Source organism: Stenella coeruleoalba, assembly GCF_951394435.1.
Source record: "Stenella coeruleoalba genome assembly, chromosome: 8".
Lineage (NCBI taxonomy): Eukaryota > Metazoa > Chordata > Mammalia > Artiodactyla > Delphinidae > Stenella > Stenella coeruleoalba.
The window spans coordinates 84,278,508-84,291,303 of record NC_137154.1 but is presented as its reverse complement, the minus strand read 5'-3'; the positions used below and the strand labels follow the sequence as shown (position 1 = coordinate 84,291,303).

General features: G+C 36.2%; 1 protein-coding gene across 3 annotated transcripts in view; it reads left to right on the top strand.

The window, feature by feature from the left end:
* Window positions 1-12,796, top strand: part of NPAT (nuclear protein, coactivator of histone transcription) — a 54,554-nt gene that overhangs the window by 39,147 nt on the left and 2,611 nt on the right. For 2 of the 3 annotated variants that reach the window (XM_079928099.1, XM_079928101.1), the window contains 7 exons: window positions 515-611; window positions 1,236-1,364; window positions 3,538-5,208; window positions 7,166-7,281; window positions 7,354-7,462; window positions 10,096-10,156; window positions 10,258-12,447. In XM_079928099.1, the coding sequence (XP_079784225.1) occupies window positions 515-611; window positions 1,236-1,364; window positions 3,538-5,208; window positions 7,166-7,281; window positions 7,354-7,462; window positions 10,096-10,156; window positions 10,258-11,506 (3,432 nt within the window). In that variant the 3' untranslated portion in view covers window positions 11,507-12,447. Of the gene's footprint in view, window positions 1-514; window positions 612-1,235; window positions 1,365-3,537; window positions 5,209-7,165; window positions 7,282-7,353; window positions 7,463-10,095; window positions 10,157-10,257; window positions 12,448-12,796 lie in introns of those variants that run through there. The other variant, XM_079928100.1, reaches the window with a different exon arrangement.

Here is a 12,796-nt window from a genome sequence, read left to right as displayed (position 1 = left end):
GAAGACCCAACACAGCCAAAAATAAATAAATTTTTAAAAACAATAAAAATAGCATATCCTAAGAGTTCTCACAAGGAAAAAAATATTTTTTTCTTTTTCTCTCTTTTTAAAATATGTATATGAGATGATGGATATTAACTAAGCTTATTTTGGTATTATTTCACAATGTATGTAGGTCAGGTCATTATGCTGTACACCTTAAACTTACACAGTGGTGTGTGTCAAGTAATAAAGAACATTATAGCATGGTTTTATTCTATATTTTATTTTAATGTTTGGGGATATAGTCACCAAAGTGATTAATTAGTGGTATTAGGGAGCATTCACTTTCTATTTTCTAGTCTTCCTGTTTTAATTTGTTTTAAGTGAATAGTGTTACAATCAGAAGAAATTTTCTTGGAAGGGAATACTACATAAAAGGTACAAAATATCAGATATCCTCTCATTACTTTGCTGGTATTAAACCATACTAATTCAATTAGGATCACTTTTTGTTTGTTTTTTGTTTTTGCAGAGTGAAATCCACATGTCTGAAGAAGCTATACAGGACATATTGGAACAGACAGAATCCGATCCAGCATTTCAGGCACTCTTTGATCTATTTGACTATGGTAAGTAGAACATTTCTATCAAAGCAGTTAGGAGAAAAAAGTTTCTCCAATTTCTCTGGAGAAACAGCTTAAACAGAGTAAAACAACATTTCCCAGAGCATCTGGAAGAAAGTTCCTATTTTCATTAAAGCAAACATATGGATATGAAAGAGTTTTTTTGTTGCTTTTTTGTTTTAGTTTTTTCTTAAAGATACTTTAGCTGTAAAAATAAAGAACAGTTTTGGGGGTGAGGGGGGTTAGTTGTGGGCAGTTTTGCCAGTCATCAAAAATGTGTTGAGGTCTACTCCTATACATGTATTATACTAAACACAGTTGGATAATACAAGAGGAATAAAAAGATTTGTCTGTTGCCCTCCATCTTATGGCCTAGTGCAGTAGTTCTCAAAGTGTAGTCTCCAAACCAGCAGACCAGCATTGTCTGAGAACATGTTAAAAATGCACTGGTCTAGTGGAAAAATCATACTTGTCAATGATATATAAGGCAACATGTTAAAAACTATAATTAAAGGACTATAATTAAGACCAAACTTTAACATTTGCTTGACCACTGTCAAGCTGTATTAATTGATGCTTATTTTTATTTTGGTCATTTAACCAATTGTTTCCCTATTCCCTTTTTAACAGGTAAAACAAAGAATAATAAAAATATATCACAAGGCATTTCCAGTCAGCATATGGAAACCAATCTCAATGTAGTCTTAGCAGGTGAAACTAATCTAGCAGTTAAAGGTTCTTTTGAAACAGGAGAATCTGGTAAGAATTTGATTTTGTTAATATCAATCTAAATCCTAATATCAGTCTCAAAATCTCAAAGGCAGAAAATGTTTAATTTGAAAGTTGTTCAAATTACCACATAGATCATTTTTGTGTTTCTAAGTTTTCTCTTCATTTAAAAAGAAAAAATTATTCCCACGCCTTTAGTACTTTGATTAAAAGGTGGATTTTTAGTACTCATTCCTTCATGATGCAGTAGACACGCACAAATTGGTGTTAATAGTGTTGACCAGTTCAACCTGTCTGTAACATTTAACATAATTTTTTTGAGACACATATTCAAATCCCTAATGTGTAAGGTTGGTTTGTGGTATTAATCATCCAGCCTCGTAAGCAAGCTTAGCTGAGTGCTCAGTATCAATATCTCACTTATTTAGAGGAAATTGTATACTTGCTGATAGTCCTGAATTATGGGTTTTATGAGGTTTTAGGTTATATTCCTATGTGTCTACTAGTCAGTTCTTTATGTTTCTGCCTCCCACAGAGTACCAGTATGGCACATAATTGTCCCACAATAACTACTTATGAATGAGGGAGGGCAGTGAATATGTCTATCCTAGAGCTTTTAAATATTGGCCAAGTTTTTTAAAATTTCATTTTTGTGAAACATAACATGCAGAAGTGTACTTTAGCTCATTGAATTATAATCAAGCAAATACCCACATAACCATCTCTAAAGTCAAAAAATAGAATACCGCCAGCACCACAAAAACATCTCTTCGTATCTCTTCGCAGTCACTACTCCTTTCATCCCTGTTCCTCGAAGATAACCATTATCCTGGCTTCTCTCACATTATCCTGGCATCTCACACTTGCTAAACTTTATGCCTCTTTGGTACCACCTCTATCCATTTCTGTCTATGCCAAGCTATGCCACAATAATCTTTTCTGTTCATCTATTCTTAAATTCCATGACCCCTTCCAGCTCCCTCAAAAGACTTCATGGCTTCCAAGTTTCACATCACGCCTTCCAAAAACCAGTTTTGGAATATCTCAGACTATATTCCTATTTTGAGTCCTTTGCCTGTACCCAAACCCAATCCTCCATTTCTTCTTAGGCTGAATTGTAGGAGGGCGTGTCTTTCTCATATATATTATGTGTGGAAGATTGTGCTTCAGATAAGCTCTACCCTGCACAAAATGAAATTTGAAATCCTATTTTCTCAGAAAGTCTCTTCCCACTTCGTTGAAACTGACTACCCCTGAATTTATGTGGCCTGTATATAATTTCCACTGGTTTCCCCACAATAAGGATTCACATGTGCTCCATACCCACTATTATTTTACCAGTGTCACATTAACAGAATTTTATGATAGTTGATATACATTTTTCTGGATTTTTCCCAATATTTTTCATATTGTTAATTGTTATTATTTTCTGTCCTAAACTGTGAATGATGTATGACACAGTATATCAGTATTTCCTCAAATGCCCTTTCTTCTTTTTCCAACTATTAACACTTTTATTTGTCAAGATCTCCTCGTACAATAACACTTTCTCACATCCCATAGGCCAGAAGAGGTGCCTTTTGTTCCTATACTGCTATGGTTTTTGGCATGTTTCATTATGACTTTCTGTCCTATGTCTGCCTCCCTTAGACTGATATCACCAAGGGTGGAGACTGGGTCATTCATCTTTGTATCCCAGTACTGGTCATGTGGTTGATCTTCAGTAAATGTGTAATAAATGTTAAAGTGTATACAATAACATCAAATGTTGATCATGCAAAATGTAATTGGCCCCATTTCACCTTCAAGAATATATCAGATGAAGTATGGTCAGTAGAAATGGTAGAAGTTGAAAAGTCAGTTGTTTTGAAAAAACTATGTTTGTAGCCAGTTTTTTTTATATATTAGTACATATTAAATGTTCTTAAACATATATACTTTTTCCTTCATTGTGTCATCTGTTTTCTAAAAAGCTTGAAAAACAATTTGGCACTTGTTAAAAAAGGCATCAGTAATAAGAAAAGTACCTGTAAGTGTTTTGATACTCAAAAAATGAGAGAGTGAGTTTATCAGACTTCCACTTGCTGGTATGTCAAAGATTAGTTACTTCCTTGGCAAAACAGGTTTTATAGTAAAGATGACTGACTACCTTAAAAGCTGTTACATACTCACCATATCTTTCTGCCATCCTAATATTTTGCAGATGATCAATCTGGTCAACCCCCATATTGTACATCCTATCAAAATGAAGACACATCAAATGTTTTGAAGAATGGCAGCAACCATGATGAGCTTAGACAGGAAGCCCAGGAACATTTTTCCCAGATAGACTCTAGCATCCAGAAAAAGGCCTTTAAAACAGTAGTATCTACTGAACAGAAGTATAACCTTGATATCACCTTTGAGTCTGTGCCTAATTTGAATGACTTTAACCAAAGAGTAAACTCTGATGCTGAATGTAATCAGCATTGTGCTGAATTATACACCAGTCAGATGTCTACTGAAACTGAATTGGCTATGGAAGTTGAAAAGAATTCTTTGTCTCCAAGTGTGCAGAATGAATCTCGATTACAGCCTGATCAGTCTGATATACCAATAACTTCATTTGTTTCCCTTGGTGGTGAAACTAACAATGCAAACTTAATTCTCTCTGGAAAAACTTCTCAGCTTTTATCCCAAAATATTCCATTAACTGGAAAGCCATCTAAAAAAGGTCAATTTTGTGAAAGTTCTGACGATACAAGAAGACTTACAACTAATTTCCATGGTTCCAAGTCACCAGATTCTAGAGAAATTCACCAGAGTAAAATTGAAATTAATAATGTGTTACCAGTTGCATCACAGCAACTTTCAGATTGCCAAGATAATTCTTCGCTTCAAAGTAAAATATTACCTGTGTCTGTTGAAGGTTCGGGTTTAACTATATCTGAACAAAAAGTAGAAATTCACCTTGGAGATTCAGTATCTTCAATTAAACAACCATCTAATGATTCATCATCTGTTAAGTTAAATCATACAGATCATGAACCTCAGCCCTCCACGTCTGAGAAAGTTGCTTTGGGTTCACAAGAGCCTTCATCTTCTGTAAAAGAAGATGGAGATAGTATTTTTCTATCTTTAGGTGAAAATAACTGTGAGGAAGTTACATTGATATCCCCAGAAGCTAATCCTATAGAAGATATACGTTCTCTTCCTTCAGAATCTGTGTGTTCTTCAATGAGGGATTCTCACCCTGAGTCCCAGAATACTAGTGATAAACCTGCTGGCAACAAGTCAGCAGAGATAGATGCATCAAATATAGTCTCTCTCAAAATTATCATCAGTGATGATCCATTTGTTTCCTCAGATTCTGAACTTAACAGTGCTGTTTCTAGTATCAGTGGAGAAAACTTGCCAACTATAATTTTGTCTTCTCCTTCTAAATCACCTGCCAGAAATGCAGAATTAGTTAAATGCCTGTCTTCAGAAGAAACCACAGATGCTATTTCATCTGCTGAAGGAATTGGGGATTCAGCCTCAATGGAACAGAGCCTTTTAGCACTCAAACCTGAAGACTCTACAGTAAACAATGCTCAGAATGAAGAGAGCATTGCTTTTTCAGCCAATGTTACACCATGTGTTTCCAAGGATGGAGGATACATACAGTTAATGCCAGCTACAAGCACAACTTTTGGCAATTCAAATAACATTCTGATAGCTACTTGTGTAACTGATCCAACAGCCTTAGGAACAACTGTCAGTCAGTCAAATGTGGTGGTGTTGCCTGGAAATTCTGCACCTGTGACTGCTCAACCACCACCTCAGTTACAGACACCCCCAAGGTCAAACAGTGTATTTGCTGTCAACCAAGCTATGTCACCCAGCTTTTCACAAGGTAACTTTAGAACATATTGAAGTTCATTTCTCTGGAATGGGATCTAATTTCTCTTGTGTGTGCTGTTACTGACTAGAAGGTAATAAATCATGGATGAGAGTATAAGAAAAGATTCAGAAATTTGTGATTATGGCTTCTCTTTACAGAATTAATTCAATCAAAATTTTTTTTAATCTGCTAAGCTATGGAATTCAGTGGTTTCATTTTTTGTTTCTTTTTCTTTCCATAGTTCTCAATCCATGGCTAAGCTATCAATACAAGAAAAAGACAGGGGGGGAAGACTAATTCATCAAATAGCCATATACCTACTAAAACCCAGTGTTGTGGGAGATTTTTCTTAAATAGTTATTATAGTCTTAGTTTTCAAGGAATTTATTACCTATTTGGAAAGACTTTCAAGACACAACTTGAATTTCTCCCTGAATAATACCCTTTGTAATTTCTCACTATCTTCCACATTTGAAAATTGATCCCTGTCTTTAGAATTCTTTGTTTATAGGAGCACTTGTGGCATTTATTACATGCCACACTATCTTCTCACTATCTTCCACATTTGAAAATTGATCCCTGTCTTTAGAATTCTTTGTTTATAGGAGCACTTGTGGCATTTATTACATGCCATTTTATGTGTAGTTAGTGACTGACATGCCTGTCATAGTGGTCATTCTTGATTGTATGTTCCTTGAAGGTGGAGTTTATGGCACATTCATCTACACTTCCTTAGATATTGATTCCCAAGCTCCTTTCCCCTCTTTCTTTTTTTACATTTAGGCATACAATTAAATCAGATTAAATATCAGCAATTAAGTATTAAGCCTGATGGATCTATTTCAAGTGCTGTTTAAAATAAGATAAAGGAGGGATCAGAATTGGTAGAAAAGGTGGAACTTGAGCTGAAGCTTAGATAAATAAGGTAGTATTTGGAGTAAAAGGAAGGGAATCTTAAGCAGTACAAGGATAGGTAGGTATTTGAGAGACTGAGGTAGGTGTTCAGGAAAGTGAGGAAATCAGCCTTACAGGAGAGGTTAATGAATTTATTAGGAAAAGATTCATTTACAGGGCAGGGTTAAATTATGATAGCCATAGACTATATTGTTGACCATGTAAACATTGTATTTTCTCCCACAGTTTTTACTGGTTGCTCACTTATCTGGACCCTTTCTGACAAATACCATTGAGATTGTATTATAGTTTGGGGTTGTGAGTAAGTCTTAGACTGTCAGTATTCAGTTTGGACCGTTATTTTCTGGTAAAAGATTCAGACTTGAAACCTGCACTACCAATTTTTTGATCAATTTCACTATTCTTTCTAGAGGAATCAAGGTACAACTAAAATATGATCTCCGGGCTATAGAGTCTTATGCTCATTCATGATGTTTACTTTGACTAATTGCCATAAGAATAATATTCAGATTGACTTTTTCTTAATTTGTTAGCCTTGTTGTTGTCCCTAAATTAATTTTTTTAAAGGAGAGTAGATTACATGAAAAACTGATTATAATTATATAGGATTTATTTCAAATTAATAATTACTGGGGCTTCGCTGGTGGCGCAGTGGTTAAGAATCCGCCTGCCAATACATGAGACATGGGTCCGAGCCCTGGTCCAGGAAGATCCCACATGCTGCGGAGCAACTAAGCCCATGCGCCACAACTCCTGAGCCCACATGCCACAACTACTGAAGCCTGCATGCTCTAGGGCCCGTGCTCCACAACAAGAGAAGCCACTGCAATGAGAAGCCCATGCACTGCAACGAAGAATAGCCCCCGCTTGCCGCAACTAGAGAAAAGCCTGCACGCAGCAACAAAGACCCAAGCAGACATAAATAAATAAATCAACAAATAAATAAATTTATTTATTTTAAAAAAACACAAAACCTTTAAAAATAATAATAATTACTTTGGTGTCTTGTGTTTATTCCATTTTATTGAGAATTGTTGGTTGTTTTTTTTTTTAGGATCTGCCATTATAATTGCTTCTCCAGTCCAACCTGTACTTCAGGGAATGGTGGGAATGATCCCTGTATCTGTGGTTGGACAGAATGGAAATACCTTTTCTGCTCCTCCTCGGCAGGTGAGATTTATGAACTGAAAATGGCTCGGTGCTGCTTTTCAAACAAAGTATAATTAATGGCTTCTCCTCCAGGTCCTTCATATGCCTTTGGCAGCACCTGTTTGCAATAGAAGTATCCCTCAATTTCCTATCCCTCCAAAATCTCTGAAGACTCAGGGACTAAGAAACAAGCCTTGTACAGGTACATTTTTAAGTTCATTCATGTCAGCTTTATGTGTGTGTACTCCTTTGTTTGCAGCAATATGACGGTATTTTTTTTTTATTTTTTGGAATACTAATAACTTTCCTAACAGGTGGTTGTCCAACCTTTGCTTAAAGTTTTTTGCAGTGATTAAAAAAAAAAAGAAAAAGACAAATGGAACAAAATAGAGTTTAGAAAAAGACCGTGTATTTATAGCAACTTGTACATAGTAGAGGTAATGTCAGAAGTCAGAAGGGATAGGATGGTTTGTTTAGTAAATGAAATCTATTGGCTATTATATATATTACAGGGAAAAAATAGATTTCTTCCTCACAACATATATAAAGGTATGAACTCCAAGATGATTAACACCTGAAAGTGAAAAGCAAAACAAATAATGAAAGAAAATGTAGGAGAATATCAAGATGATGCTGAGATAAAAGATTGCTTTTGAAAAATGAAAAAAATTGATAATGCTGACTACTCCAAAATTAAAGATTTAGTTCAGTAAAAGACAACATATACAAAGTAACACGAGATTTTCATTCATGAATGAAAATATTGATGAATGTTGTGGTGAGTTCTCAAACTTCTCTACCAGACTTCTCCATCTTCATGGGTGACAAAATGCCCATGTTGTTAACCTAACAACACCCTAACCCTCAGAATTGTTGACCCCTTTCATTTCTGAGTCTTTAATCTTCACTTCAGCCAACCTGTCCCATAGCTTTACCTTTAATTTTTTCACTACTTGTTATTAGACCTATATAATTTATAATGATCAATAAACTCTCTCAAAATACTTGCATTTCTGTATATCCATTGAATCTCTCTTCAACCAATGAGAGCTCCTATTACTTGAATCCTTACCTTTACCTGAATTTTCACTTACTTTCTGCATTCATTTCCTTCCCTATCCAGGCTAAACCCCACAACCCACCACATCAGCCACTTTTCCCAGTACTCTTATACACCTTCATATTCACATTCTTCTACCATATCCACTTAATACCCTCTAGCCCTGGATCTATCCAGCCAACCATTTCTCTGCCTTTACACCTGGGCTTCTTAGCATTGCTTTAGGAGTGATTCCATTCAATAACACTTAAAACTTTCTCACCCTCACTGCCACTTAGCAATTATTTTAAATGTCTACCTATCTTCTGTCTCTCCCATTCCTCCTTAATACTATTTCAGACTTCCACAGGTCTTCTCAGATCTATCAGTCAGCACTTTCCTCACTCTAGGCCAATGATTTTGATTTTTATGGGTAGTAAACTCCATTTTCTCACATTACTCCCATTTAATATGTACATGTTCATCTAAAATCATTCTTCCCTTTTCCCTTCTTAGAGGAATGATTATGTCATTCTTTCTAAGGTTAATGCAGGGTACCTTCTCTCTTCTCTGTATCTTCAGCTTTTCTTTTTTGGCTTCTTCACTCTGTGGCTGTCCAACTATGGATACAAGGATCATTCCCATCATTCCTTTAGGTTTTTCACATCTGCCAGCCCTTTATCCCCGACCCCTCTTATTTCCCATTACTTCTTCATCCATATTATTGTCCTTTCTCATGTTTCCACTAAAACTGTTTAAAGTCACCAGTGGCCTCCTAATGCTGCCATATGCATTGGACGTTTTCCAGTCTTACCTTACTTTACTTCCCTCTAACAGTTAATACTATTGGTGGCTTCTAGAACTACTGTGCTCCTCCCGTTCTAATTTTATGTAACTTAAGATCCACATACTCTACATATCTAAGTCTCACCTCTTCTTCCTCAAAAACCGCTTCTGCCTACCTTTCCCTCTTGGTTAATGTCACCATTTATTCCTCATTTACTGTTCATGTCCATGCGAATGCCCATTACTGTCTCTAAGACCTTCATCATCTCCTACCTTGAATATTTATAGCAATCTAACTAGAATTTCTGTTTCCAGTTTTCTTTCTTCTCTAGTTCATCTTCTACACTGCTGCCAGAGTGACTTCCTAAAACAAATCTATTCATGCATCGTCCCTATTTAAAACTCTTAAGGATTCTCTATAAAACCTTTTGCATAATACCCAAGGTCCTACACGATATCATCTTTGCTTTCATTTCTGGCTTCATATCTTGCTGCCCTTCCACATAAACTCATATAAGTCCATGGAAATTAAAATATGGCTATTAAATAATAATAATAATAATAAAATAAAATATGGCTATTAAAACTCCAGAGCATGTGCTCTGAGTGACATAGGCTTACAAACATGACATTTAAATGGGCAGAATTTTTAAATAGGTATAATATAGTGTTTTCTTTAAGTAACTTTTTGGATCTAAGTAGTACCCTTAAATGCTATACTGAGCATACTAATTTGTAAATCAAAAGACTGGATTCATATTTCCCTGAAGTTAAAGCAAGTCATTTGCTCCATATTTATATTTCCTCAGTAACATGAATGAGTGATCGTCTCGTGTATATTACAAAGCTGCTTTTTTAGACCCAGTATGTGGAAGTATTTCATTTGTACATTAGCTATAGCTTAAATTTTTCTCATGGTGTCTGATACTGTGGTCTGTTCTGTTTTCTTTCAGAGAAATATACTTTCAGGAATGTTTTTCTTTTCTAATTAACTTAACTTATAATTCCAGGAAAACAGGTAAATAATTTGGTGGATTCATCAAGTCACCTAGTTGGATGTCATGTACAACGGTGAGCATAAAAGTAGTTTCTATCATAGAGTATTTGAATGCTCAAGTTAAAAGCATAAAGAATTTCTTTATGTTGCTAAGAAAAATTTTTTTTTCTTGTAGAACTGAAGTTCCTGACAAGAATATGGCCACAGATCTTGGGAAAAAATTGGAAGAAATAACAGTTCCCTTCTCAGTAGAAAGTATAGTTCCAACTAGCAAAACCTTTGAAAGCCACAGGCGTGTGCTCTGTTTTGATAGCACTGCTTCTCCTGTGGCGAATACACAGGGGACAAATCATAAGACGGTGTCCCAAAACAAAGAAAGGAATGACATTTCATTTTCTAATCTTGACTCACCCATTGTTTCCTCCACCTTAAAACCCCCTTCTAATAACGCTCTCAAAAGAGAGAGAGAGAAACCTCCTGTGCCTAAGATTTTATCTAAATCAGAAACTGCCATTAGCCGACATACCATAAAAGAAACTCAGTCAGAAAAGAAAGTTTCACCCACAGAAACTATACTTGAATCTTTCCATAAAGCAACAGCTAATAAGGAGAATGAACTATGCAGTGATGTGGAAAGGCAGAAAAATCCAGAAACTTCAAAACTGTCTAATGGGCAGCAAACTGGGGGTGTACGGAATGAGAAAACTATAGCTTCACTGCAAGAGCTAACCAGAAAACAAGGCACATCCTCAAACAGTAAAAATGTCATTTCAGTAGGTGCACCTGTGAAGGATTTAAAACAAGAACAAACCAAGTCTGCCAGTTCTTTGATTAACCCACTCACCAAGCATACCACAGAAATGTTACAAGATATTCAGTGGCATAGCCCAGTAAATAGACTCGCTGATAGTACTGACTTATCTGTACCCCGGACATCTGGCTCAGGAGCAGGGGAAAAACATAAAGAAGAACCTACAGATGTTATCAAGGTCCCTTCTAGTAGGCGTTATGGTGAAGAGAGTAGCACACCCAAAGTAATGGTCCCTCCTGTCACCCCAGACTTGCCCGCCTGCAGCCCTGCCAGTGAAACAGGGAGTGAAAACAGTGTAAACATGGCTGCCCATACATTAATGATTCTCTCCAGAGCAGCCATCTCTAGGACTACTTCAGCTACTCCTCTAAAAGACAATACACAACAATTTAGAGCATCTTCAAGGAGCACCACAAAAAAGCGGAAGATCGAGGAATTAGATGAGCGTGAACGACACTCCCGTACTTCTAATAAAAGTCTTGCAAATTCATCAATACCAATGAAAAAGAAGAAAATTAAGGCAAGTTTGAAAGTCTTAATTTCAAAACCACACCTTGCCCTTCCTTCAGTGCTCAGATTAAAGATCTCATCATTTTTTGCCATAGCTACCTAACTGAACATTTTGGTCAAGATAGCTTTGAATTTTGATTGACAAAATACATTCTCTAGGGCTTCCCTGGTGGCGCAGTGGTTGAGAGTCCGCCTTCCGATGCAGGGGACACGGGTTCATGCCCCGGTCCGGGAAGATCCCACATGCCACAGAGCTGCTGGGCCCGTGAGCCTGTGCTCCGCAACGGGAGAGGCCACAACAGTGAGAGGCCCACGTACCGCAAAAAAAAAAAATTCTCTAGCAGTATCTCTCAGCCAGTGTGGTACTCAGAAGTTATCTAGATGAAACGTAGCATTTTCAAAACAGTTGCTAAGGCATGTATTTATAAACATCTTCCTTGGGAAAAGGAGGTTTTTGTTTCTGTCATGGTAGGACCCAAAGTTTGGTGGGGAGAATGACATAACACATGAAAAATTGGGAAGCCATTATTGTGTATGGAATTACCAAGTGAAAACTGCTTTGCAACTCCTCCATCTTAGGTTTGTTCCACATGTCCTACCAGCTCTTCCATAGATTCTAATGTAAGTTAATGTGTTGGAGCAGTATAAAAATTAAATTTACCTGTTTCTTCTTTAACCACGGTTATCTGTAGGAAAGTAATGTAGGATTATCACTGATAAGTTAAAGCCATTTTTCCTAAATCTGTTTAGCCATTTAGTAAGTGGATTGAATAGAAAGGTTTAAAATGTCATAGAGGAAGTATTGTCAGGGAAAGAATCTTGGCTCTGCTGCCTTGCAAGCCTAGGTTGAATCCTGCATCTCCTGCTTATTGGTTCTTGACTATTGTTAACCCAATAACATGAGTCTGAGCTGCATCATTTGACATGAGGTTACCACACATCTTACCCAATGTCTGTGAGGACTAAATGCAGTGTTTGTAAAGTGCCTAGAGTATGTTAAATGTTTGGAACTAGAAAAGTACCTGTTAACTCTTAAAATCTTAGTAAAGCTTTCTAAAGTTTACAGTTTAGCAATAATGACCACCTTATAAAAAGCATGTTCTCTCGTCTCATTCAACATTCATACACTCTGAATTTGTATAATGTCTTGTGCTCTAAAATAATGAAATATCATTGAAGTATATTTTATTAACCTTGGATTTATAAAAATTGTCTCTACTTCTCTGTATAACTAAAATGCTAATGAACTAAACTGTTTTGGCAAAAATTTTGGTAGTATATGAAAGTACCTGATATGAGGGTCTATGTGACTTAATAAGAAAGCTAGCTTTTTGGCCTTGTTTGAGTTCAATATGTTAACTTAGGTTTATTTTTTCTTTCTTTCTTTCTTTTC